General features: G+C 54.1%; 1 protein-coding gene across 9 annotated transcripts in view; it reads left to right on the top strand.

Annotated features, from left to right (window-relative positions):
* The window catches only part of ANKRD27 (ankyrin repeat domain 27), a 46,297-nt gene that overhangs the window by 7,840 nt on the left and 11,330 nt on the right, over positions 1-27,127 (top strand). For 5 of the 9 annotated variants that reach the window (XM_029926584.1, XM_029926581.1, XM_029926583.1 and 2 more), the window contains 20 exons: positions 6,163-6,273; positions 8,055-8,211; positions 8,916-9,070; positions 9,472-9,531; positions 9,621-9,674; positions 9,776-9,841; positions 9,929-10,005; positions 10,608-10,729; positions 12,236-12,314; positions 12,787-12,919; positions 17,132-17,224; positions 18,252-18,379; positions 18,925-19,007; positions 19,363-19,480; positions 19,792-19,885; positions 21,610-21,807; positions 23,314-23,373; positions 23,472-23,591; positions 24,608-24,652; positions 26,686-26,808. In XM_029926584.1, the coding sequence (XP_029782444.1) occupies positions 6,163-6,273; positions 8,055-8,211; positions 8,916-9,070; positions 9,472-9,531; positions 9,621-9,674; positions 9,776-9,841; positions 9,929-10,005; positions 10,608-10,729; positions 12,236-12,314; positions 12,787-12,919; positions 17,132-17,224; positions 18,252-18,379; positions 18,925-19,007; positions 19,363-19,480; positions 19,792-19,885; positions 21,610-21,807; positions 23,314-23,373; positions 23,472-23,591; positions 24,608-24,652; positions 26,686-26,808 (2,076 nt within the window). The remainder of the gene's footprint in view (positions 1-6,162; positions 6,274-8,054; positions 8,212-8,915; positions 9,071-9,471; positions 9,532-9,620; positions 9,675-9,775; positions 9,842-9,928; positions 10,006-10,607; positions 10,730-12,235; positions 12,315-12,786; positions 12,920-17,131; positions 17,225-18,251; positions 18,380-18,924; positions 19,008-19,362; positions 19,481-19,791; positions 19,886-21,609; positions 21,808-23,313; positions 23,374-23,471; positions 23,592-24,607; positions 24,653-26,685; positions 26,809-27,127) is intronic. The other 4 variants (XM_029926579.1, XM_029926582.1, XM_029926588.1 and 1 more) reach the window with 2 other exon arrangements.

The raw sequence follows: 27,127 nt of genomic DNA, 5'->3' as shown, positions 1-27,127 counted from the left end.
TAGAGGGAGTCAGTTACAGACTTGGTCAGTATAGCAAGCCCCTGACCGTGCTCAGTATGTGAACAGACAGAGAGGGACCACCACGAGCTGCCTCCTCCAGGAAGCCTCCTGGTGCTGTACCAGCCTCAGGTGTAATCCCTTCTCTGATGACCTTATTGACAGCCCCTGTGGGCGTGGATCTCATGGTATCCATGTCTGTTTCTCTTGTGTCTATCTTGGCTTTTGGGGGCAGACATTGTATTTCCCTCAGGGCCTCAGGGTCCTTGTCTGTGAGGTGTGTGCTCACTTGCAGGGGATAAGGGAGCATGTAAGCGTGTTCGTATGTTGCCGTGGAAGGCACTTCCTAAAGAGGAGGACCTGGTGGGGTAATCGAAGCATCCAGACCGCAGGAGGAGGGAAGCACGTACGAGGAACCAGTCTGTCGCTGGGGCACCTGCTGCCGCAGGGAAGCCGGCCCCACGGCGCAGACCTTTCTGGTTCTCGGGTGGTGACGGTGGCCTCTTGTGTCCTTGGCCCTGCGCCACACAGAATGCTTGGTGCCTTCGGGCTGCTGCCTGCTCCTTTGCTTGCCTTTGTGCTTCTCTGTGTGTGTTGCCCTCTTCTCAGACTGGGTTCCCGCTTCGTGGCCCGGGATCTGAGCTTGAGGAGAAGGCGGCGTACTCAGGGTCGCTGCGCGTTGTCCGCTGCCTTGCCTGGGAGTCCGGAGCGGACTCTCACCTTCCCCTCTCTGTCCTGTGGCCGTGGCGGCCTGCTTTCCCCACGTTTCTCCCCGGTTTGAGGATCTGTTTTGTGATTCATAGACTTTTCCCAGAGTTAACTTTACTTTGGTTTCAAGAAGTCACAACATTCGTTATACATAACGTCGATATATGTGCATCTATATGTACGTGTGCACATTCTCACACACACAAGAGCAACTGAAGACTATAGTTGTCCAAGAAGAAAACGAGAAGCTTCTGAAATTCACCAGAGACATTATTCACTTCACGGCAGTTATTAAATGTGACTCTGGGCAGGGTACCATGTTTGATGCTGAGCATGCGGCGATAAGTTGGAATGTACAGGAGTACATATGACCAACTTTACCCTCATAGAGCTTACATTCTAGTGGGAGAGATGGCCATGCCAGGGGCAAACATATAGTAACCACAGGGAGGAAGTACAGGACGCAAAGCAATCACGTTAACTGGGCGGGCTTGACCGTATTTGGGACCTATTTCCACCCCATCTCTGCCCTATAGTACTTTCAAAAGTACTGTCTGGATAAGAGCGTACTCCGTGGAACTTTCTCTTGCTCTTTGGGAATGCCACACCGTGGGGCCCGTCTGTCTTGCTCAGCACGCAGCACAGTTCCCGTCCCCAGGGAGATGCTTTTCCGGCCGCAGCAGTGGGATCCCACTCGAGCTCACTTCAGCAAAGGGGAGATTTTGAATAAGAACTTTGGCATCTTGGTCACCTTCCTTTTGGCCACCCCGATGAACCAGAGATTGTTCCTAAACTGTGTCATTCCGAGTTCCCAGTGGCCCCTTAGGTCCTTACTCCAGCACCTTGTGGGATCTCCCGGGTCCACCAGGAGCTGTCTGGGGCCCACATTTGGCGGCACTGACTTTCTGACCTCCAGTAGCTGGGAGAGAATCAGTGAGGCCAACTTCGCAGCAGCCATAGCGAGAAGGAGCTAACCGCCGCCGTCCGACGCAGCCCGGGCACATGTTGATGGCCAGCTCTTGCCCCTGTTGGCCGTGGGAGGTCTAACCCATAGCAGTGTTCCATCCACATCTGCTGGTGGAATGAAAAAGAATATTCCAGTAGCCTCCAGAAGAGTACTTACCGCTTCTGCCACCACTCAGGGGTCGCTGTCACCTTAGCGGGTGACAGCTGAATGTCTTACCGTGGAGTCCGGCCATCGGGCTAAGTTTGGCTGCCCCTGAATCAGCCGTGGGCATCAGAGACATTTATTGGGCTCTAAAAAACTGCGATCCTCACTTGTGAACGTGTGTCCCCCCACCCAGGGTGACTCTTCCCTAGAGTGCAGCTCGCTGGCCACCTCGTCCTCATGTGACAGTGCACCTGGCTGCCCTCTCCCCCCCCCATCCCTCCTTGAATTTGATTCCTTTCAGAAGCTTCCTGTGATTGGGCTGCCTCCACGTCCAGGCAGGCCACCCCCCGCATCCCCTGCCCTCTGCCGGGCTGAGGAAGCTCTCGCTCCCCATGTTTCCCAGATTCCAGCCCCACAGACCAGTGACACCCCCGCACTGCCCCTATTTAATTAGCATCCAGCTAATCATATACTGTGGCTTCCTCAGAACGGGCTGGGCAGGCCCGCCTCTCTGGGGCTTTTGTCCTTGTGTCAAGGGGAAAGCCCTCCAGGATTCCCAGAAGATTAGGGCCAGGCCTGTTTGCCTACAGGAAGAGCAGAAATTACAAAGGGAGATTAAATTTGCTCCTCTCCTTGTGGTCTTTTAATTATGGGGTATGTGGGCTTGTGAGGGATAGCCTGGGAACCTGTCAGCATGTCTTCTGAGTTCCAAAGAATGACTTTCAAGTAAAATACTTAGGCCAGCTGAGCGCACTGAGGTCTATATTCCCGTTCGCGGGACTCATTCAGCATAGATCCAGCCAACAAACGTTTATTGAGCACCCACTGCATGCCAGCACTGTGCTGGGTTTCCCCCATCACACAGGTGAGGGGGAGCGCGGCACGCCTTTGGGGAGTTCCGGAAGCAGGCTGTTCGTAGCTCTGAGGAAGGAGGGTCAGGACAGAAGTCATCCTGGCCTCCCGTGGAGTGCCTGATGTGGCCTGGAGAGGAGTCAGGAATGTACCCTGGAACCGTGGCACTAACTCTGATTCTCGCTTTTATTCTACTGCCCGTTCTTTAATTACTGTTATTTAATAATTCTTTATAAAGGGGCTAGAATAAAAAGCTTTTTTTTTTTTTTAATTTTTAGTGTTTATTTTTGAAGGAGAGAGAGACAGAGTGTGAGCAGGGTGGCACAGAGAGAGAGGGAGACACAGAATCCAAAGCAGGCTCCAGGCTCGGAGTTGTCAGCACAGAGCCCGATGCGGGGCTTGAACCTACAGACTGTGAGATCATGACCTGAGCCGAAGCTGGACGCCTAACCCACTGAGCCACCCAGGTGCCCCTAAAAAGCTTTTTTGTTAGTCTTTGAAAGAAGCAGGCCCCCAGCTTATGGTCTACCTGGAGACTCTAAACTTTGTGGCCTCCGCATAGGCTGTAACCTCGTGACATCTGCTCCAGACGTCTCAAGTGTCCTCTTGGGAGAGCCCTCGGGGCCCTTGCGCTTGACCTGTCTCCGTGGGCGGCTTCACTGGCGCTCGCGTCTCTGCCCTCCAGGGCTGGCCTCCTCCCCGCCATCTCCTCCTCCTGCCTGTGATGAAATGCTCCAGGCAGCATCGTCTGCCTGAAAACTGGGGGGCCCTTGAGATTAGAGGACCCCGCTCACTCAGCACACGTGGATCGGGCGCCTACTGTGGTGTAGAACAGGGAGCAGTAATGGGGATCAGTGCAGCAGGGGCTGCTCGTGCTGAATCCAAGTTAGGGAGGCCAAGGAGGTGTCCGTAAGCAGGGGAACAGAACGGAATCCGAGGCCCCTCAGAAGTTCCTGGTCCCTCACGCGGGATGGTGTGACGCCTTCATCCACAGGGCGGGCGCCGGACCATCTCTAGGCCTTCCTGAGCTTGGATGTTAAACACTCCCTGGGTGTGGATCGTGGTGTTCCCTTGCCTGCGTCAGCCCGCAGGTCCCCAGGCTTGTCTTTCCGTGCTCCCTGCGGCCGTGGGGTTGTTTCTCAATGCAGGCTTCTACCTGATGGCCTCCCTTGCCTTTCTTTAAGCTTTACTTTATTAGTTTAACATTATTTGTCTTTTAAAGATATCTTTTATTAAGAAATCTCAGTGCCCAGCGTGGGGCTCAAACTCATGACCCCAAGATCAAGAGTCACATGCTCAATAGGGGCGCCTGGGTGCCTCGGTCAGTTGAGTGTCCGACTTCGGCTCAGGTCACCATCTTGCGCTTTGTGATTTCGAGCCCCACATAGGGCTCTGTGCAGACAGCTCAGATCCTGGATCCTGCTTCAGATTCTGTGTCTCTTTTTCTGCCCCTTCCCCCCTCACGCTCTATTTCTCTCTCTCTCTTAAAAATAATAAATATTAGGGGCGCCTGGGTGGCTCAGTTGGTTGAGCGTCTGACTTTGGCTCAGAGCCTGGAGCCTGCTTCCGATTCTGCATCTCCCCCTCTCTCTGTCCCTCCCATGCTTATGGCCTGTCTCTCTCTGTCAATAATAAATAAATGTTAAAAATTTCTTAAAAATAATAATAAACATTTAAAAAGGGTCACATGCTCTACCAACGAAGCTTAATATCAAGCATATGATAAAAGAAGAAAGAGTAATTAACGCAGAGAGCCCCGCGCACCCACCCAGCTTCCGGAGCGATCGGCCCGGCGGCTGGTTGCGTGTCATCTCTGCCCCCTCCTGCCCTCCACCCGCAGCTGCTGGGCTCTTTTGAAGCAAATCCCAGAAAAGTGTGTCAGGTTGTCATGTGGCTTCATCTGCAGATATTTAGGGACGTGTTTTTAAATGATAAGGGTTCTTTTAAAAACTAACCGCAATGCCGTTATCACAGCTAAAAAATGTCCTCTGGCTCTTCAGTGTTGTCTGCTGTCCAGTCAGATTTCCCAGACCATCTCGTAGTCGTTGGTCTGTCTGTTTTGCAGTGGGTTTGTTCAGCTCAGGATCCAGAGGAGATCCGAAAGTTACACTGGCTTGGGGAGTCTTTATGTCTGTCTTTCCTCCTCACTGCTGAGCTAGACAGGAGGACGGAGAGTCGCCGGACTGTGTGTGAGCTGCGGTCAGTCTAGACATTTGTGTAGCCTTCCGAAGCCATCACCACAGCCTGATGTGTCTTTAAAGTTTTATCTTCCCCTGTCCTCGTTTTCTTTTTCTCTCTCCCTTCCCTGCCTTCCTTCCTCCCTTCCTTCCTGTCTTCCTCCCTGCCTTCCTCCCTTCCTCTTTTCTCTTTCTTTCTTTCTTTCTCTCTCTCTCTCTTTGTGATTATTCACCATGTCATTCACCCTGTAGAGTTTCCTGCATTTGGACTTCTGCTAGTTGCAGTCACGTGGTGGTGTTGACAGCGGTCCTCTGTTTCCTGTGTTTCCTGGAATTGGTAGTTAAATCTAGATGTTGATCTGATTCAGTCTTGATTTTTTTGAGGAGGGGTGAGGCCAGTTCGTCGACGGGGCTGTGCTCTTCCATCAACAAGTGCCTCCTTTTTCTGCTGTGAGGAGTTGGTGTGGGGGGCGGGGCCGTGTTGTTCTTTCTCCCCTGCCTGAGGACGCTTGATGGCAGCTGCTCTTGAAGGCTGCCGAGTTGCAGGGTGTCTTTGCAGGGGGCACTCCAGCTGGCCCTGGGCTGAGCTCCCGGCACTGGCTCCAGGAGGCGGCAGGACTTTGAGTCACGGCCCTGCCACTCACTGGCTGTGTGACCCTGGACGGGTTCCTTAGCTCTCTGAGCCTCGGTTTCCTTGTCTGTGTGATGGGGATAGTGCAGAAGCCGTTTGCTTTGTGCTGGGACCAGGCTGTCGTCTTCCTTCTGGGTGCCCTTGAGTCCCTGAGCCACGCAGACCCGATGTTGGTGCCCAGTTGGCGTGGTGGCCATGGTTGGCCAAATTCACATCTCACATTGAACCTGCCCCAAAGGCAGAGTGGCTCCCAAGACACCTTGGTGGAGGAGACGGCCGCACAGGAAGTTGTGTTTTTGCAGCTCACACTACAAACTATGATCACGGCTAGGCTTAAAAAAAAAAAAAAAAAAAGCAGAGAAAAAAGACAGGAAGGAAAGTGTCTTCAAGGTGCAAGCTTTCTTGTTCAGGCCGTGGGACTACATGTGCCTTTTTAGTTTTGCTTTTCCAAACCACCTGTCTTCATCTGGAACCATCCCGAGCCTGCTGCGAATAGAGTGGGGCGCCCGTGGGCGGGACCCAGGGCGCCGTGACGGCCTGCCCCTCTGCCCAGGCGGGGAGCGCGGCTTCGTCACCAGGACCTCCGTATCCCCGGTCACTCGGCTCTGTCATCGGTGGGTCCCCATAGCGGGACGCAGCCTGTGGGCGGTGCATCTCCTAGTGTTCATCCTCGTTGTGTTTTCTAGGTCCTGGTGCCCTGCAAGGGCAGCCTGTCAAGCAGCGTCCAGTCTACGTGTCAGTTTGAGTCCTATGTTTTGATACCCGTGGAAGAACACTTTCAGACCGTGAATGGAAAGGTGCTCAGCTCTTCCTGGGTCAACCAGAGTTGCTCACTCCGGATTTGGGAGTGGGGGAGGGGGCCTCCTTCTCACCCGCCCCATCTGTGTTAAGCGGTGGCTCTGACACACGCAGCAGCCCTGTGGGGGGAGGGGGTACTGGTCCTGAGCAGGGCCTGGCCGCACCTCTGTCCCGGACGGGGAGGGGTGGAGGGGGAAGGAGAGTGAGGGCGTGCCGGGTGGGGGTGGGGAGGACGGGCATCTCTCCCTCAGCACATGGGCCTCCTGCTGGAAAGGGCTCCTGAAAGCCCACTGGTTTTTGGGCCACAAATGGGACATCAGGGATGAATTTTAAATCTTCACAAAATACTGTTTTGAAATAATCTCAAACCCACAGAAAGTTTCAGTAAAGTGCAAGGAACTCTCATTTACTCCCCCCCACCCTCAGTTAGCTTAGCTGTTAGCATTTTGGCCACATTTGCTTTTTCAGTCTCTCTCTCCCACCCCACACATACTGTTACTACTTTTTCTGAATCTTTTTCAGAAAAGGTAAGTGTGAGTTACAGACACCACGTCCCTTTATTCTAAAAATGTGAATTTCCTGCACAACCACGGCAGTGATTGCACTCCAGACATTTCACATTAATAGGATCCTGGTCAATATACTGTCCTCATACAAACTGTGCTAACGATACAAATAATTATTCCCTTTGGTAGAAAAATTTTTTGTTTTCTCTTTAGATCCAGGATCATGCCGTACATTCAGTTGTCGGTCTTTTTCGTTTCCTTGCATTTGGAACAGTCCTCAGGTTGCCTTGGTCTTTCGTGACCCTGACGGTTGTGTTTTGCTCTGTAGACTGTTCCTCAGCATGGGGCTCTCAGATGCCTCCCCACTGGGGAGGGTGCTTCGTCTCTCTCCGCAGGTCGTGCCAGGAGACACGTGACGTCAGTCTGTCTCCTTGTTGGTGTTAGCTTTGGGGTCTACGTTTTCATTCACTTATTTATTTTGAGAGAGAGAGATTGAAAGGCAGACAGAGAGACAGGATCCCAAGCAGGTTCCATCCTGTCAGCGCAGAGCCCGATGTGCGGTTCGACCCCACGACCCCCGAGACACGACACGAGCCGAAATCAAGAGTCGGACGCTCACCCCACTGAGCCACCCAAATGCTCTGCGTTTTCTTATTTTTTAGGTCGAGATAGAAAGGTTCTGAGAGAGGGAGGTTGGTTCCTCGCCAGGCCCGCTGTGGGTCCAGGTGCACCAGTGTTGGGGCTGTGGCTGGGTCCTGCGGACCCGGCAGCCCTGTGGCGGGAGAGGAGGGACAGGCTGACGGGGTCAGCCACCCTGTTAGCCCCGCCGGTCGCTGTTGTTAGTTCTCTTCGGGGAACCCAAATCCACACGGAGAACACGGGAGTCTGGCTGATGGCTCGTTTCCCCGGCCCCCCCGGCCACAGCCAGAGCGATGGCAGCATGCATGCTGGATCATTCTAGAAGAGCCTTCTTCCTCCCTCCTTTCCCAGAGGCACAGGTTTTCTTCTGCTCTGAGGAGCAGCAGAGTGCTTCTCTGGTGCCATCTCTATAAAGGACCAGGGCACCGCGAAGCCGCAGCTGCAGGGTGAACAAAGGGGAAAGAAATGTATCAAAAAGTGACATGGAAGAGCGTTTGTGCACCCTCCCCCGCCTCCCCGGCAAACCCGCACGGAGCGAAGGAGGGCAGGTCCGAAGTGCCCTGTCGGGGGCCAGGCTGAGAGCGGATGGACGGGCACCACCGGGCGTGGGGGCAGTGACGGCTCTCTTGTTTCAGGATGTCTTTATACAAGGAAACAGGATCAAATTAGGAGCCGGTTTCGCCTGTCTTCTCTCGGTGCCCATTCTCTTTGAAGAAACTTTCTACAATGAAAAAGAAGAAAGTTTCAGCATCCTGTGTATAGCCCACCCTTTGGAAAAGAGAGAGAGTTCAGGTATTCTTGGAGGAAACCCCTGGGAGAATTAGGTTTGTTGAACTTCCACATCTATAAACTATTCAAGAGCCCACGAGAAAGCTGCATCACTTTACCATAATTCCCCCAGGACTTGCTCAAAAAGTCATCCAGAGCCAGGACAACGTGGCTTGGGTCTGCCGTGCGTGGTCGCACAGGCTGGACGTTCCACAGCGCCAGCAGGCAGTGCTGGCGGAGAGCTCTGTGTGAGCGCTGCCCCCCGGGCTGTGCAGAGCGCTGGTCCTGGCTCCGACTGCGCCGCGGCTTTAGGATCCAGCCGTCACGCCCTCGCTGCCCGTCCTGCCTCACGCTTGTGCCTCTCTGAGAGCTCATTATTTTTAATAAATAATAATTCTTCAGTCGTTCCGGGAATTGAGATAGCAATGTGCCAGATGTACCCTGAGGCCTTTACTGTCAGGAGTCAGGGCGTCTGCACCGGAGCCCCATGGGTCATGCCCACGGTCCCACATTGTTTTGTCCGAGGAAAGGGCTTCCAGACAACCAGCTGCCTGGACCCTGACCTGTGTGTAACTGGGCTGCCTTTGGGTCGTATCTCGAAATAATTCCTATCCTCCTCTGGGAGATGGGGCTCCAGACCCTGGGGAAGCAGGGCAAAGGATGTGGTACCTCCCCTCTTAGGAACCAGTGAAGCCTTCCGCCATTCTGACCCTCTGTCTCTTTTTCAGAAGAGCCTTCAACATCTTCAGATCCCTTTTCCCTGAAAACCATCGAAGATGTGAGAGAGTTTTTGGGAAGACACACGGAGAGATTCGATAGGAGCATTGCCTCTTTCCAGCGAGCGTTCCGGGAGTGTGAAAGAAAGAGCCTGCGTCATCACATAGTCAGTAGCTGTGTCTTGCTTTGCCGGGCGTGCCCTGCCTCAGGCCAGTTCACGAGCGCGGGGGTCCCTCCCAGCTCACCCCGAAACTGTGCCACCTCCACTGCTGGAAGTTTTGTTTCAATGTCTCTCTCTAACTATAAAAATAGTGCAAGCCACCAGAGAAAATTTGAATGTGACAAAATACAAAGATGAGTATCATTGTCACCTTTGTTGACCCCAAAGGAAATTTTCTCCTTCCCTTCATGCATATACACCCGAAAAAAAAAAGTTGAAAAAAATCACATAATTTACATGATCAGCTTGTATTAGGACCTAAATACAGGAAACACATCTTGTGAGATGTTCTCGCTCCGTGTCGTGGCCGCGGACGGCGAGGTGACAGGTTTCTCTGTGTCGCACAGGACTCGGTGAACGCTCTCTACACCAAATGCCTGCAGCAGCTCCTGCGGGACTCTCACCTGGTAAGCAGCAGGACTTCCAAAAGACAGGACGGCGGTGTGCCCACGTGCCGGTCCCAGCTCTTTAACCGTGGTACCTTCTTGTCCCGCAGAAAATGCTTGCCAAGCAGGAGGCCCAGATGAACCTGCTGAAGCAGGCCGTGGAGGTAAGAGGCCAGGGTGGGCAGGGAGAGAAGGCAGCGGCGCCGGGGGCCCCCCTCGCCACCTCTGCCCACCCCACACGGCGGCCTGTGCGTTGGTTCCACAGATGTACGTCCAGCACGATATTTATGATCTGATCTTTAAATACGTGGGGACCATGGAGGCAAGCGAGGTAGGTTCTTGCTCACCGCCATCCCGGGTGGAAGCCGCCTTCTGAACTGCCTAAGAGATTTGAAGCTCCCTTAAAATCTGTTGCTAGGACGCTGCCTTTAACAAGATCACAAGGAGCCTTCAGGATCTTCAGCAGAAGGATATTGGTGTGAAGCCCGAGTGCAGGTGAGGGTGCGCGGTGCAGGGCTCGGCGTCCTCAGGGCGGGGGCCGCACACACGCGCCTTACTGCACACTGAGGAGCGTCAGGGTGCTGTGGCCGGCGATAGAGGCCTGAGGTTGGCAGATGAGAGCCCTGTGGCTGTCCCCCTCCTGCACGCTGGGCGGGATTCTGCACAGCTGGTCGCTCGGCAGGCACGCGCTCGCCCGGGGGGGGGGGGGCCGGCGTGCACACGTCCCTCCTCGCCGGCCCTGCTGAGGGAGGCCTGCCAGGCAGGCCCCTGCCTTTGAATTAACTTGCGTTTCATTAGGACACAAAACTGCCCCGAGTATTTATGTTTCAACTGTTTTGACCCCTTGGAGCTGTTTCACTCTGGGGCAAAGGACCATTTCCCCCCCTAGTTTTCTCATGCGCCCATCCTATCCTTTTGCATCCCGAATGGGACATCCAAAGGTGTTGAATTTTGCCCCTGACCTGAGTCCGATTGCTTTGGAGTCTCTGTTTTTGTTTTTCAGTACGTCCAGTGTGTCGTCAGCAGTGTCGTAGGCCAGGGAGGAAGAGCCCTGACACTGTGGTCTCAAGTTGTCACATTTCCAAATTATTTCGCAGCTTCAACATCCCTCGTGCCAAGAGGGAGCTGGCTCAGCTGAACAGGTGCACCTCGCCGCAGCAGAAGTTGGTGTGTGTGCGAAAGGTGGTGCGGCTGATCACGCAGTCTCCCAGCCAGAGAGGTGCGTGCTCCGCCAGGGCCCGAGAGAGCCGCACAGACTCCGTGTTTTGAGAGAGAGGGAGAGAGACAGAGCATGAGCTGGGGGAGGGGCTGAGAGAGAGGGAGACAGAATCCGAAGCAGGCTCCAGGCTCTGAGCTGTCAGCACAGAGCCTGACATGGGGCTCAGACTCACCAACCGTGAGATCCTGACCTGAGCCGAAGTCGGACGTTTAACCGACTGAGCTGCGCAGGCGCCCTGGAGTTGTGTTATCCTAAAGGATCACAAGGATGGGCTCCCGCACAGCAGAGCATTCCAGCGTGAGCACCCCGGAGTCTGCTCTGATAAGTGGGTGCCTAGCAATGGTGGGGAGGAGGTAGGTGAGGCCCGATTCGGGTAAGAAAATGGTGGCAGAGAAGCAGTGGCCACACCTGCGTGGACATCATGCGGCCAATACATAAATCAGAATCCAAGCTGTGTAGGTCCTTTGAGAGCCTGACTTTGCAAAGTGAATGACACTGTCCCCTCGAGTCTGAACTTGCCAAGGCACAGCAGCGTATATGATTGACTTTAAACTTCCTGTTGTGTGTTCTCTTGAACCGAGGTGTGGGGGTATGGCCCCATCTGGATATTTAGGGCCATTTGTTTGGTCCAGTGCTGCCCACTGGCCCCCTTCTGCAGGTGCATTCTAGTCTGAAGATGTTTGGTTGGTAATATTTTCTGGCTAAAATTAAACACCTTTAATCTTAAATGAGCCAAGCTGGTGACGGGTACCTGGAGGTTCAGCTGCTCTTTAGACCAGTCTTCCTAATTATGTGTCTGTTTAGAGTTTTCCGTTATGAAAAGTAAAGCAAAATAAGCTGAGAAAAAAGTAGGGGGGAATCATATCTGTGTGCCTGGGTAAGGGATGATTTTCAAAGCTCCCTGAGCAAAATAAACAGGAGTGTATATGGCACACTCCTAACAGCATCCGGAAGAAGGAGGCGGCCCTCTGGGCACGGCGGTGAGTTCCCAGCCTGTGTCTGGAGAGGCGGGCGAGAAGCAATAGCGGTAGCGTCTGGGGGAAGAATGCGCGGCGGGGATGGGAGTTTGCTCTTTTGCGCTCTTCGAGTTTTTAGAATGATTAGTGAACGGATTCCTTAAAATTTCAAAGTGGAAAAAAGAAAACAAGCTACAAAAGTGAACATTAGATTCTGCAGCATAGAAGACGGAAATAATCTCAGGGGAAAGAGGCTTTCCGAGGTGGCTCTGGGCACCCCTTGTCCACCTGCACCGACCTCAGCCGCCCTGGAAGGTGGCGACGGGGAGTCTGGGATTCCCTTGTTTGCACGTGTTCTGAGCATGCTCGGCCTTCCCCTCAAACGTGACGTCTGGTTTGGACACTGGGAAGGAAGTCGTACAGTCGAACCTGACCCTGAGGCGCAGTCTTACTGACTGGTTCTGTGGGCCGGAGGACGGTGGGGTGTCGATAAGCTTGTTGGTCAGCCTGAGTCTCCTGACGGCTCCGGACATGTGTTTCCTTCCTGCAGTTAACTTGGAGACCATGTGTGCTGACGATCTGCTGTCGGTCCTGCTGTATTTGCTTGTGAAGACAGAGATCCCTAATTGGTAATATTTTCTGTTAAACTACTTTTTGAAATTGGCAAAATGGTTTCGGTGTAGCCACAGGAGACTGAGTGCCCCTTACAAGTCCGCTGCTGGGCCTGCCCTGCACTTGTTCTGCGGGGAACAGATGGGGAAACTGAGGCCCACAGAGCTTAGGTTTCTTGTCTTGGGACAAGCAGCCAGTCAGTGACGGAACAGGAAGCTGACTTCAGTTCCAACTGCTAAGCCCATCCTCTTCCGACGGGAACCCCTAGTTCACTTTACAGTAATCAGCTTTTTAAAAACTAGCATACTCCCGGAGAGGACCAGGTAGTTTTACTTATTTTCCTAATTGCACATGTGCTAGGGGCTGGGGGGGGTGACAGTCCTAGCTCCCCGGAGCGAACGGGCTTCAGCCTCTCAGGCCAAGAGCGCTGTTTCCGGAGAGGTGTGAACAGTGCGCACAACAATGAACCTTTCCTCTTCCTTTTGTTAGGATGGCAAATTTGAGTTATATCAAGAACTTCAGATTTGGCAGCTCCGCCAAAGACGAACTGGGGTACTGCCTGACCTCCATCGAGGCCGCGATCGAGTACATCCGGCGAGGAGGCCTCTCCGTTAAGCCGCCCGTAAGACCCTCCCGCCCGGCCTCTCTCCGTGGCGTCAGGACGTGCTCGGTGGGGTTCTGCGGGCGGTGGGTGGGGAGGGGTTCCTGAATGCCCCCAACAACAAGGCCTCCACCGTCGGAGGGCTGGAAGGTTGGCGGTCCCCCCGCAGACTGAAGCGCTAGGCCCCCAGCTGGTTGTGAACGTTGGCAGGTTATGACTGGGTTCACAGGGTTCACGTTCTGCCTCGTCAGTCCTCAGCACCCTCAAAAGCATAGGCAGGAGGGGGAGGCTAGAAACTCTGGCAAGAGATGAGACTATGAGTAAATGCGATTTTAGGACTCCCTGGTCTTATTGTTTTCTTGGCGAGCTTTGCTTAGGGGAAGCGATTGTATTCCTATGTGATATGTGAGAATCTTTAACCAAGGTGGCACTGCTGGCCTGTTTTCACCAGCCAGCAGAATGTGACAGGACTCTGAGAAACCACGAAGTTGAAATTAGTAAAATGAAGAGATTCCTGTATTACAAACCAGGAGTCCTGAGGATTGAACACTCCCTTGATCTTCATTTTCGGCTGATGTTAGAATCTCCCGAAGTAATGATAAATTAAAATATCTGGAAAAAACCATAGGCCTGCCCAGACAGGTGCACTTGGGTAAAAATAGTTCCCCTGACTTCATTCATTGTTAACTCGTGTATGTGTTTTCCTGTCTTTTTCTAATCTGTGTATATGTCACATAATTTATGTCACATACAGTGTTTTACATTGTTTCCCCCCAAAACAGTAGTCTTATTTTTTTCTGATTGTTTCTTGCTTACAATATTTGCAGTATACAGTTGGCCCTTGAACAGCACAGGGGTTAGAGTCGCTGACCCCCCATGTGGTTGGAAATCAGCATATAACTCCTCAAAAACTGAACTACTAGTAGCCTACTGTTGACCGGAAGCCTTACCAATAATACAGTCAATTAAGATATATTTTGGGGGCGCCTGGGTGGCTCAGTCAGTTAAGCATCGATTTCAACTCAGATCACGATCTCACAGTTCATGGGTTCAAGCCCCACGTCGGGCTCTGTGCTGACAGCTAGCTTAGAGCCTGGAGCCTGCTTCAGATTCTGTGTCTCCCTCTCTCTCTGCCCCTCCCCTGCTTGTGCTCTGTCTCTCTCAAAATAATAAATAAAATAAAATAAAAAATATAAATAAAATAAATAAGAAAAATAAAACCATTACAAAAAAAACCTAAACATATTTTGGGGCGCCTGGGTGGCTTAGTTGGTTAAGCAGCTGCCTTTGGCTCAGGTCATGATCTAGCAGTTTCTGAGTTTGAGGCCCACGTCGGGCTCTGTGCTGACAGCTCAGAGCCTGGGGCTTGCTTCAGATTCTGTGTCTCCTCTCTGTGCCCTTCCCCTGCTCATGCTCTGTCTGTCTGTCTCTCTCTCTCTCTCTCTCAAAAATAAACAAACATTAGAAAAAATTAAAAAAACATATTTTATATGTTGTATGTATTGTCTATTACATTCTTATAATAAAGTAAGCTGGAGAAGAGAAAATGTATGTATCTTTCCTCTGGACCTACACAGTTGTATTTTTAACCAAAATTTGAGATTACACTCTTCTTGTTGGCATGGAGGCTGATGGTAGGAATCGCCTGGCATCCCCCTGGGTCACCTGGAGGGAGGTGCCTGCCTCCTGAGGGTGCTGCTGTCCCCTTGCTGCGCCCGTCCTGCACCACGGCCACCCTGCTTGCTTACTTTCCGTGGTGTGTTGGCAGGAAGCCTAGCCCGTGAAGCCTTTGACCAGCGCATAAGGGGTGGCTGACCACAGGGCAGCAGTCGGCTTCCCACACCCACTTTGACTTCACACAGTATCCCAAGTGGGGTTGGGAGAGTTGGGCGTTTTTAAAATTTTTATTTATTTATTTAAGATTTTATTTTTAAGTAATCCCTGCACCCAACACGGGGCTTGAACTCACAATCCCGAGATTCAGAGTCCCATGCTCCACTGACTGAGCATCCAGGTGCCCTTGGATTTGGGGGAGTTTTGAGAGGTGGCCTTTCTTGGGCCGGTGTTGGCTTGAGCCTGACAACTTACGTTTGCCCTTGGGCAGGTCTGTCTAAGTTTATGTCTGTTTCTTGTCTGCACTGAAGATGATGCTGTATGTTTGACCTCTTGCTAGGAGTTTACGAGAAACAAATAGGGTATTTGAAAGTGCCTTTGTCAAGTGCAAGGTGATCCTCGTGTCCTTAACTTGCTCTTCTGACACTCCTGCATCCAGACATCTCTGTTTTCTGGTTCTCTGGTGTGTCCTGCAGGGATGGCCCCAAGGAAGGCCACTAGCTTGGGTGGGCAAGGTAGGGACACAGCTCGGTGTACCCCTCTGGTCTGGGGTGTCTGACCCTCCTGGTGCTGCCTTTCCGGGTGGGGGGTGGTTGGTCCCGTCAGATGTCAGGTGTTTGTCACCCTTCCAGCTGGCCGTGAAACCAGCGCCTTGGGTCTCGAGGGGGTCAGGCCTGAGGGATGACGGAGCAGTCATTGTGGCTTCCTCGTCTCTCGTGACGCCAGCCCCGCCAGTCTGCCGGTGGCAGTGCCTCAGCCCCAGCTGCCGACTGACTTCTGGTCAGCAGTGCAGTTCCATCTTGGAATGTGCGAGGCCACCGCTCTGTGTTGGTGTCCTTTCCTGGGGAAGGAGCTCAGGTGTGTCCCCACACGGCAGGTGAGGTTTCTGAGAAGCATTAAGGACTAAGTATTAGTAAATCAAAGTACATTTTACTATTGCCTCTTTATATCATATGATGCTGTTTCACAGAAATTTTACCCCCCAAGATGTTGTATTTGAGGTGACCTTGGGTACGTTCCTTAAGCATAAAGACTTAAAAGTCTCATGAATAAAGGCTAGCTTCTTGAAAAATGGGCATTAATGCATGACTCTAGTTTACCCTTTATAGACCAAAAAACGGGGACAACTCTAAAGAATTGGTACCCTTCTCTGTTCTGGGTTTGTGGGCTTCTGGTCTTCTTCTCTTTATTGGGTTTCTAATAAATAGTATTTACCCCTTTCCCAAATAGATCTGAGCTGACTTGCGGTCTCTCTGGGAGCTCCTTTCTCCTCGAACATTCAGGCCCTCAGGACTTGCCCCTCTTCCTCGCTGCCATTCACATAGTTACCCAGAATCGAAGGACCCCAGATTTACCCGAGCAACAATGTCTTTGACCCTCCTCTGACTTTAAGCTGGTTGGCTATAATCACTGAATAAAACAGGTTGTTAGAGCCTTATGTAGCCGATGGCAGCTGGGAGCAAAATGACTGTCACCCCGAGGTTTGGGGTGTGTGTGCTGGGTTAATCCCCTCAGGAGCCGGTGTGAGGGACCCTGTCTGACAGAGGACCCCAGAAATGGGCCCTCCCTGAGGTGCCATTGGCTCTGTCTTTAGCCGGATCTCTAAAGTCAGAACTTGGCCATAAAGGGCCTTCTCCCATCATTTTGTCAGGGTGTGGGGAGTTCTGGCAGCCAGTGGTTGACACCTCCCTTTACTTCCCTCTGAAACTTCTGGGGGCGCTAATTTGTCATTAGTCAAGTTGCAGGTGCTCCGGTGAGCATTGATGTGACTTATGAGGAATTATTTCGTAAAGGAAGGATGCATTTTCAGATTTTTGTAGCTAGGTAGACGTTACCCACACTACGGAGACCTGAGTTTATTACTTGGGGCGGACCCCGGTATGGTACAGGATCTGGGGACAGTGGCCATATTGTCTGTTTTCCTAAGTATGTTGGAAAAGCAGAAGCCCCTCTTTCTCCTGCTGGTTGACATGGGGAAGGGCACAGCAGCCTGTCAGAGGGTTTTCTCATCTGTATGCCCAGATAAAGTGGCAGCAGCGGAGCTGGGCGGGCGCTAGGACAAGCAGTTTAGAGCAGGAGGAGGAGAGGACAGTCCAGGCTTCCATTCGGAAGGTGACGGTGTGTGCACGCTACATTTCGCACGTAGCAATGACACATTCCACACATGGGTGCGCAGAGGCAGTGTGCCACCCCTCGCCCACGTCCCCGCCGGGAAGGGACCGTCACAGCTGCCGCTTCCTGTGGGGACAGACGGGAAGCGCTTCTCCCAGCCGGATGAGGCTCTGCCAATCCTGTTCTACGCGAAGTGGCACGGACTGCTCCTGGGTTCTCCGTTTTGAAGGGTCTGCACTGACATCTTGTGACAAGTGGGTAAAACAGACTGTTTGGTTTTTCCTGCAGGAGTCTGAAGGATTTGGTGACAGACTGTTCCTGAAGCAGAGAATGAGCTTACTGTCTCAGATGACTGCTACTCCCATTGACTGTCTGTTTAAGGTAAGACGCCCAGGACGCCCTTGTGGGCGCAGGTGTGTGAGGAGCACGTCATCTTTCTGCATCTCTGGGGTCTCTGCAGAAGCCATCAGGGCGATCTGCGTGGTGAAACCCTGCAGTTCCGCAGTGCTCGGTGGGTGGGCGGGATTCTGAGCGTTTACGTCGGCCTCTCTCCCGCAGCCAGGAGGGGCCAGCACACCAAGGGCGCCGGACCTCCCCTGCAGCCCTTTGCCAGGGCGGTCCTCTCTCCACTGGGCAAAATACGACTTGTTCTTCAAGGTCTGCTCTGTGGCGCCTCACTGGTGGCCTCCGCAGAGCTGACACCTCTCCAGGGCTCCAGGGGAACCGTGTCGCCAATGTTTGTGGGAGCTCAGCACCCAGTGGTGGTTTCATCACTGGGAGGCTGGCAAGGTGCCCTCCTGGGTAGTCGGCGAGGGCTGGGTGAAGGTACACCTCCAGGAGCCTGTGGGTGCTTCTGGAGACCCAGAGCCACACTGTGTGGGTAGAGCACCCGTGAGCCTCCTGGGGGCAACATGTTCCCGAGAACATCTCACCCCTGAGAGGAGCACACCTCGGAAGCACAGGGGTGAGCCCCGTAGGCCTGTTTCTTGATGGGATCTCTGGCTAACGGAGCTGTTCCCTTCCCCCCAGACCGAGGCTGTTAGCCTCCAAGGGCACAGGACCGAGGGGTGAGCTAGTGAGGAGCCAGCCCCCACGCAAGGTTCAGGAGGCATGGGCCTCCCCCACCATTGCTTTGGGAATGTTGTCACATTGGCGTCATTTTAAGTGACAGAAGATTTGCAACATTTCCAAAACCGAGTAGAGTATGAACGCACACCCACGTGGCTGTCCTCGCCTTGTCTCGTCTCTGCCGCTAGCGCTAGCCCCGCCCACCAGGTTGCTTTGAAGCGTGTCCCAAAGAGCAAGTCCTGTCATGTATCCGTATGGAGGTCCCGGCTTCTGTACGGACACTCCAAAAATTCATGCCTTAAAAATCGAGTAAATCCTTATTTTTGATGTCACTTTTTAGCACATTGCCTCAGGTGACCAGAAAGAAGTGGAAAGACTTCTGAGCCAAGGTGACCAAGATAAAGATGCCGTCCAAAGGATGTGTCACCCTCTGTGCTTCTGCGATGACTGTGAGAAGCTGGTCTCCGGGTAAGAAGGTCCCCGGGGAGGCCAGCAAGCGGCAGGCGCGGGCTGGGCAGGGCTTTTCCACTAGCTCGTTGTGCGATTTTGGATAAAGACCTTCCCCTCGCTGCACCCCACTCCTGCGGCTGGAGAGTGGAGACAAAAACACCTACCTCTTTGGAGAATCGGATGGCATGATTCTGGACGCTCTGCTGAATGGGATGCCAGAGTAGATGGGCACAGAGCCTGCCCAGCTGTGGAAAGTAGGTTTTAGGATGGGGGGGTGGGGATGTCAGCTTCTCCCAGTAACCCTTTGGGTTCCTCTTACCTTCCTCAGGCTGTTTGTGAGCTGATTTCGCTGAGGGTCGAGGCCCCGAGGGGTGGGTTGGGCCTCACCCTGCAGGAGGTCACACAGGGCCTGGATGATCTCTGGGAAGCTGTAAAAGAGACCCAGGTGGCTCACCCCGTGAGATCCGTCTGCTGGCCCCAGGACCCTGGCATGTCCATGGAAGGGAGAGGCTTTGCCCTTCTGCTCTGAAGATATGTTTTTCTGCATCTTCTTCCTCTTTTAGGAGGCTGAACGATCCCTCCATTGTCACTCCATTTTCCAGAGACGACAGGGGTCATACCCCACTCCACGTGGCTGCCCTCTGTGGTATGTGGTCTCAGGTTGGCCTTTGGTTGGGTTTTTATGGCAGAGAGTACGGGTGGAGGGGTCCAGCAGAGGCCCGACTGCCGGTTGGAGGAGTTAGGGGTGAAAGGGGTGGTGCCATGCGCCCCTTTCCCCCGCTTCTGTTGCTGAGGGGTGGACCAGAGCTGAGCCCCCTCCAGACACCCTCCGGTGTCCTGAATCTGTTGTGTCTGACTCGATGTTAGCTCTGGTTCCTCTCAAGCAAGAAAACACTTCCTGGCCTGTCTCCTGCCTGAGAACAGGAGGGTAAAATAATGGGGCTCACATGTAAGGTGTGGGGAGCCTCTGCGCATTCTGGTGCCATCCTTCTGTTCCACAGGGCAGGCATCCCTCATTGACCTCCTGGTTTCCAAAGGCGCGGTGGTAAACGCCACGGACTATCACGGGTCGGCCCCGCTGCATCTTGCGTGCCAGAAGGGCTATCAGAGCGTGACGGTGAGCCGGGGAGCCGCCCCGGCCGCGCCTGTGTCGGTCCCTGCAGCCTCGGGGCAGGGCTGCGTGTCCGAGCTCCATGGGACGGACCCCTTCGGTGTGGGCCTGACACAGCATGGCTTCGGGGGAGGGGGGGTGGCCAGCCTTTCCTGCGAATGTCTCAGCGCGTCGAAGGGAGGGCTGGGAGTGGTTGGAGACTTGTAATCGCAGCGTAGGGAGATGAGGTTGCGGGTGGGAACGGGCCGCGCCCCCCGCGGGAAGCGTGCGCCTGCGCGCTGGGCGGCCGGGCTCACCCGCGCTGGCCTCTCCTTCCGAAGCTGCTGCTGCTGCACTACAAGGCCAGCGCCGAGGTGCAAGACAACAACGGCAACACGCCGCTCCACCTGGCCTGCACCTACGGCCACGAAGACGTAAGTGGCGCCCCGCCCCCCCCCCACAGGTGCCCTTCCACCCGTTTGTCGGCGGTGCCCCTTACATCAGTCGTCATCTGAACATTCGGCGCGTGGTTTCTTTTGAATTAAAAACATCTTAAATTTATTGCGGATGCTCTGTTGAAATAACAGAAATTTAAACTTTAATTACCCGTTAGCTTATCCTGAAATTAAATTGACGTCACTCATCCCCGCTGCCATCTGGTTCTTATGTTTGTTTCTATTCAGTTTTTACGTTTTGGGGTTTGGAGTGATAGTGAAAATTGTACCATTTCGGTTTCCACTTGACATGTCACTGTGTGTGTGTTATTTTGCGGGACCCACGCTGCTCTCCACCTTCTTCTCTGTGTGGTAACGCAGGGGTGGTTTAATCATGTTGAGGCCGGGCTAGATGGTCGAAGTGCAGAGATGAGAACTTACCCTACGAGTCTTTATGCAACTTTCTTTTTTCTTTTTTTAAAGTTTACTTATTTTGAAAGAGAGAGAGAGCAGGGGAGGGGGGAAAAAAGAGAGAAAGAATCGAGGTGGGCTCTGCACTGACAATGCAGAGCCTGATATGGGACTTGAACTCCTAAACCGTGAGATCATGGCCCGAGCTGAAATCAAGAGTCAGACACTTAACTGACAGACAACAGAGGCCCCCAGGCCCCCTGATGCAACTTACTTTTTTTTTTTAAAAATTTTTAATGTTTATTTAGTTTGAGAGAGAGTGCACAAACCAGGGAGGGGCAGAGAGAGAGGGAGACGCAGAATCCAAAGCAGGTTCCAGGCTCTGAGCTGTCTGAGCTGTGAGATCATGACCTGAGCCCAAGTCGGACACTAAACCGACTGAGCCACCCAGGTGTCCCATGCACCTTACTTTCTTAACAGTGCCTCATGGAAGTCCTCTAGGTCAGTAAACGTAGCTCCAGCTCGCTCTTTAATCACTACCCAGTGATCTGTTACGGGTCTGTGTCCCTGAGACCGCCCCTTGGTTCAGTACTTTGCTAGGACAACTGATAGGACGCAGCATATAGTCATATTGCTATGATTGATTATAGCAAAAGGACACACAGCATCGTCACCAGAGGGAAAAGGTAAATGGATGAAGCCTGGAGGACACCAGGTGCAAGCTTTGAAGTGTTCTGTCCCCAGGGAGACACCCAGGACATAGCTGGTTCATCCAGCCGTGAGTTACAACAGCAAATATGAAGTGCTGTCTACCAGGAAAGCCCACTAGGGACTCCGGGCCCAAGGTTTTTTTGGAAGCCGGTCAGGTAAATACCCTCTGCCCAGCACATACCCGAATTCCAGGCTCCTGGAAGGAACGCAGGTGTTTAGCAGAAACCACATTGTTGCAAGGTTTAGACACAGCGAGCCACTGTCACGCATCAGGGGACTGGGAACACTCCCCAAATCCAAGCTCCCCAGGAACATTGCAAGCCAAGGGCCAACCTCGCAAACGTTCAAGGGATAGCAGTCCCACGCCTGCTGTGGTCACTCCTCTCTGCACATGGACACATCACAATTTATTCAACCTTTTCATCCTGATTGGCAGTTGGGTTCTTTAGGAAAAACGGTGTGTCCTGATGAGGTCAGCTGGAACCCTTGAGGCCTGTCTCTGTGCCCGCACATCTGCTTGGTGCGCGGAGCCCTGGTTACACCGGACGTGGACTGAGGCTCGGCGTGTGACCTAACGGTGGCGTTCCCCGCTCTCTCTGCAGTGTGTGAAGGCTCTGGTCTACTATGATGTGCAGTCGTGCAGGCTGGATATTGGTAACGAGAAAGGAGACACCCCGTTACACATAGCTGCACGTTGGGGCTACCAAGGCATCATCGAGACACTGCTGCAAAATGGAGCATCCACAGAGATCCAGAACAGACTGAAGGAGACGCCCCTCAAGTGTGCGCTGAACTCAAAGGTAGCTTTCTTCATCTCAGAGCACTCATAGGAATGAAAAAAAAAAATCAGTGTCCAAGGATTAGGTCTCGGCCACACCGGACAAAGTGTATGTCAGCGCCTGAGAGCAGAACCTGACCTGCGCCCCTCTGGCGGTTAATGGGTTTTACTTATTTATGTGATTTCCAGCCTCGCTGGCTTGTTTTCTCCATATTGTTCCGAGAGCTGCTGGCTGCAGCGTTTGCCCCCGCCCCTCAGGGCTGCGGGGTCTGAGCAGACGGAGCGGGGGAAACAGAACGGTGGCTCCGGCCGAGAGGAGCAGGGACAGGGCCAAGGGCGCGGCGGCGGTGGGCGTCTTCCTGTTACGTCATCCTCAGCCCCTAAAAGCCGCATGCTCTCCTGGCCGGTTTTGAACATCGTTGGGTACAGTTTGATTCGGAAATGACTTGTGCATGAGCGGGTCCTTTCCTGTTAGGACTTCCTGGGAGCGCGTAGTGCCGTGGTGGGGCTCCGCTCGTGGGTGGGTGGGGAACGGGGGTGTCCGGCGGCCAGCTGTCTGTGCCTGGCCTCACGCAGCCGCTCCGCCCGAAGGGACGGACACGGTCGTCCCAGATTTGCGGCCACGTCAGCGACTCTGTGTCAGCGCGGGTCTTCAGACACCTCCCTTTGCCCAGGCTCTGCTTTCTGCCTCGTGACGTTCCACAGGCGTCTTTTACAATCGCCGGCTGTCTCCCAGGGCGGCGCTCAGTGTTCGGGTCTTTTCCTAGGGGAGCGGTTTTTTGTTTGCCAGCCACTTTATTGAGGTACAGTCGACATAGGAACATCTGAACTGCCCTAACCTGTACCCCTCCGTGGGGCACACAGCTGTGGAGACTGGCCCGCAGCCATGCCGTGGGCGTGCTTGTCCCCTCCGGACGGCTCCTCCCGCCCTCTTTATTTGTCGTTACCATTGTCCTCATTTTGTGTGTGTCATAAACACACAGCGTAAGATAAAGGGCAGTTTTCGAAGGTTTAAAGCCCCCCCCCCCGCCCCTCACCCCAGGGGTCCTCAGCCATGCTTCCCGTGCACTCGTGGGGTCTCGGGCTCTGTGGCGATGCCACCCTTGGCCCGAGGTGTCCGCGGGCAGCGGAGAGCTCTCCTGCCGCTGGATAAGGGCAGACTGCCCTCTTGGCTCAGCTGTGATCTGCTCCTGCCTGAGACCCAGGAGTGCCAGTGGGAGGGTCACACTTCGTGTCTGTGGACAAACAGCATGATGGCCCCCTCTGTTCCTGGGCTTCTCCTGTCCCCTGAGCCCATTCGTGGGAAGCCCCAGCTGGCGGACAGCAGGAGCGGAGGGGTGGCCCACACTTAGTCATTGTGGCCCTGGGTGAGCTCCTGCCCGTTCAGGCTGTGGCTTCTCCGTCCCTCCACGGGTGTGGCTGGGCCGTGTGACCTTCCGAGGGGACGGGCGGGCAGCAGGGCACGTGGGTGACGACGCTCTGGCAGCCTTCCTCACTCAGTATTTTTCATGTCCCCTTCTCCTCTCAGATCCTGTCGATAATGGAAGCCCGCCATCTGTCCTTGGAGAGGAGGAGGAAGTCTTCCGAGGTGAGTGGACGCGGCCGGGCTTGGTGGCCCGCTCCGAGCCCAGGGACTGCGCTCTGGCCCTTACGAGGCCCTTCTCCTGTCGGGCTCCCTGGCCGCAGGTCCCAGTGCAGCCCGCTCAGCGCCCCGTGGATCCCATCAGCCAGGCCCCCTCCACCTCCAGCTTCTCCTCCGTGCTGGCACGCTGCAGATGGGAGGTGCCCGAGCAGGACTACAGGGAGGTGAGGCTCCCGGGCGGGAGGGCGGACGGGGGGGCGGCGGCCGCGGCATCACGAGGGCTGCCCGGTGCGCCACCACCGGCACCCTGGGCCAGCTCGTCCGCCGTGGCCTGCAGGGGAGCCCGGCCACTTCTCCCCCGGCTTCGTGCATCGTCAGCTCCTGAAACGCCTTCACCTTGGGGATAGTGTGTGTGTGTGTGTGTGTGTGTGTGTCTGTGTTATGTAGTGTGTGTGGCAAAGGGAGAGAAGGAGTCTTTTCTAAGAAAAGTCCAGGTAAAGCCCCCTGTCAGTGTACAGATTTAAGATCATTTTACAAACTAAATTCTCTGCCCTTATGATCCACTCACTCCATAAGCGTCCTTGTCAACCTGATGTGTCGTTTCCTGACTTCTTACAAACACATTGTGTTCTGTAAAAGGTGGCTGACAGCCTGTTTTTCTTCTCCATTTAACCGACCCGAGAGCCTGTCCAGTGTCAGCCCACAGAGCAGACCACCCTATGCATGTACCGTGACTCCTCCCCCTGTGGACAGGGAACCTCACTGCGTCCCCCCAGGGCATCTGTCCCCACCCAGGGATCTGCTCTCCGAGGCCCAATAAGCTTAGCTCGAGGCCATGGCACAGCAGCACAAGCCAAGAGACACATTCCGAAGTCTAACAGAGACCTGAAACGGTTCCTGGGAAGGTGCGCCCCCTGCTGTCCCCTCGGCTGCCAGACGATGAGGGCTGAACACATGTGGCTCTGAGGGTGGCCGGGCTCTTCAGGAGCGCCATCGTGTCAGTTGCCACGTCACTAGCAGAGTCCTTTCAGAGAGCCCGTGTGGTCGTGGGTTCGGCGCACACTAGCGCCCTCCCGACCTCCACCTGGGCCGTCTCGGGGTGCTTGGGAGATAGCGAATGAGGGGTTAAAACTCCACAGACCAATAGAGCAACGAGCGATACTAGGTTTTCATTGTTATTATTTCTTTTATTGCTTTATTACTGAAATCAGTTTCTAACATTCTTTTTCCTTTAATTAAGGTAGACAAACTTTTAAGAGCAGTTGCTGATGGAGATCTAGAAATGGTGAGTTTTTAGAAGTGCATCTGAAAAAGCTTGCTCTCGGTTGAAAAGAGCTGTAGGTATGTTTCTTCTCTCTGGTTCCTCCGGGAGCCGAGTTCTGTTCACCTTCACACAGAAGGGCTGCATTGAATGACTATGTGGTAATGCAGACGTTAGTGGTTTCCCTTTAGGTAACAAGCAGGTAGCCATAAAGTCGCATAGTGAACCTTTTAGACATTCCCATTCCTGGAGGCTGGTGAGGTGTTGACCAGACCCCCGTGTGCAGGAGCTCAGAGTGTGGGCTCAGGGCCTGGCCCGCTAGCTGGGAGCTAGGTGTGCGGGCAGGGCTGGCAGAGAGGAGGGGTGGCGGACAGAGGGCCGGAGCCCAGAGGCGCCGGTGTGGCCCCGTGGAAGTTGTGGGTGGCCGTGGCGCCTGGGCAGGAGGCTGAGGTCTGAGGCTTGGGGCTCCAAGGAGTCACAGGCAGTGTCCCGACAAGGTGGTGCTGGCTGCTCTGGGCTGGTGTGGGGAGGGGACAGCCCTGCTGGGAGAAGGTGTCTGCCCTGAGCCTCACTGTCAGGTGACAGGGACAATCTGATGACATCCCCGGAGAGTGGAGACAGCCTTCCTTAGATTCCCGCAGGCAGTGTCCCCTAGCTTGCCTGAAAGGAATTTATTGTGTCTTCCACTTTAAAAGGAGGAGTAAATTGGGTGCTTACCAAATTAAGAGCTCTGAGTAAATCATGACGGGAGAGTGTTGGCGCCATGTGTTTCAGGAGTGCCTTTCGCTGTTGGTTAAGTTCAAGGCGGTGCACAGAGGTTCCTGGGATCTGAGTATAACCAGCTCTGGAGGTCAGGAGTCTGAAGGCAGTTACTGGTGTGTTAGCTTCTATCCAGAGACCACTGCTAATCCCCCAGACTAACATGGTTTCTCTGGGGGCGGGACATGGTGTCCGTATCTGTGTCTGTCCTCTTGTGAGCCGGCCCCGGGGGAACCCAGCATTCCTTGGAGGAAGCAAAGTAGGACTTCTTCAGGCACCCTGGGAGCCCTGGTGTGAGCCAGTGACAGTCTGCAGAGAAGAGATTGTGGCTGTCCCTGCGTCATGACACAACTACTCCTCTTCCTTCTGTGGGTGGGTGATGGGGCTGAGGCCATTCATGGGGTCGGTGAGCAGAGACCGACTGCCCAGTGCTCTGGGGTCATCACCTCAGCCACCTCACACGTGTGACAGCCTCCGATCCTTCCATTCTTGCCGCCTGCCCTCATCTGTCCGGGCTGGCCTGGTAGGTCAGGCCCCTGAGTCGACAGCTTTGGCGTTTCCACGCTGTGGAGTGTCTGCTGTCAGGATATGGAAGGGACCTGGCGGAAAGGTGTGTGGGGTGGGAGCGGGTCTTCTTGGAAGCCCTTACACTCCCTGCATGCACGTGCTTAGAGCGCTCAGAACCAGGCCTAGCAATGTACTTCTGTTGTTTCCATGTTTCGAATTTAACATCCTAGACACCAGTTTTTACTGTAACATAAATTTGACCTCTTGGTGCTCTGCAGTGCTTGCACCTGTGGGCTAGCGCATGGTCGTGGGAGGGGCACTGGCGTGGAGTCAGGGAGCCTGTGTGTAGGTTCCTACCACCACTTCCTACTTGGATGGCCTTGGACAGGTTGTTCTCTCTCTGAGTTTTCTCCCAGGTTAGAAGGGACGGCCGGGTGTTGAAAGTGTGCAGTTAGGTGATACAAGGCAAGGTGCCCACTATACGCTCCAGGACCTAGGTGTGACAGCAGCACCACTCTGCCCTTTTTAAGATAAAAAGTGCCTACCACAAGCTGTAGGAAAGGTGGCATCAGTTCTCTGATTTGCTGGTAAAAGGACTGAGAAGGGTTTGGTACGGTGAACGCAGTCCTGTTTCAGTCATGGTGGGGGTGGTTGAGGAAGTGTAGGCTCTGATTTGGGAGCAGGTGTGTGTGTGTGTGGACGTGGGACAGAGGGAGGGAGCAGGAGACACTAGCCTGTAAAGGAGCTAAGGATGCGTTTTAAGTCCTGTTCTCCTTTCTGCTCAACACCAGGTGCGTTACCTTTTGGAGTGGACAGACGAGGACCTGGACGAGCTGGAGGACACCCTCAGTGCCGGAGATGTTGACTTTTGTCACCCATTGTGCCAGTGCCTGAAGTGTGCTCCGGCTCAAAAGGTTTGGCTTGGCTTCTCTTGGTGGCGGTGAGGGCAGGGGGAAATTCTTCTCTTCCCCTGAGGAAAGTTGTCTGCTTCTTAGCCAGCTGGCTCCTGAGGGGCTGGGAGTTGGTATCCCCTGGGGTGAGGTGGGGACTGGTTCCTTAGTCGAGGGAGGAGAGAAGCTGACACTGATGCGGGTCTGGCTTGGGCGGCCTGCCTTCCGAATGAGCGGGGCAGCGAGCAAGGACATGCACGCGTGCTCAGGTTTCGTCTGCTCTCTGGTCCCACGTCCCAAGGCAAGAGTTCATGAACAGATGCGCCTGAGCGTGTCTGTCCGC

The sequence above is a fragment of the Suricata suricatta genome, chromosome 16 (genome assembly GCF_006229205.1).
Source record: "Suricata suricatta isolate VVHF042 chromosome 16, meerkat_22Aug2017_6uvM2_HiC, whole genome shotgun sequence".
Lineage (NCBI taxonomy): Eukaryota > Metazoa > Chordata > Mammalia > Carnivora > Herpestidae > Suricata > Suricata suricatta.
This window is presented reverse-complemented; position numbering and strand designations above follow the sequence as displayed.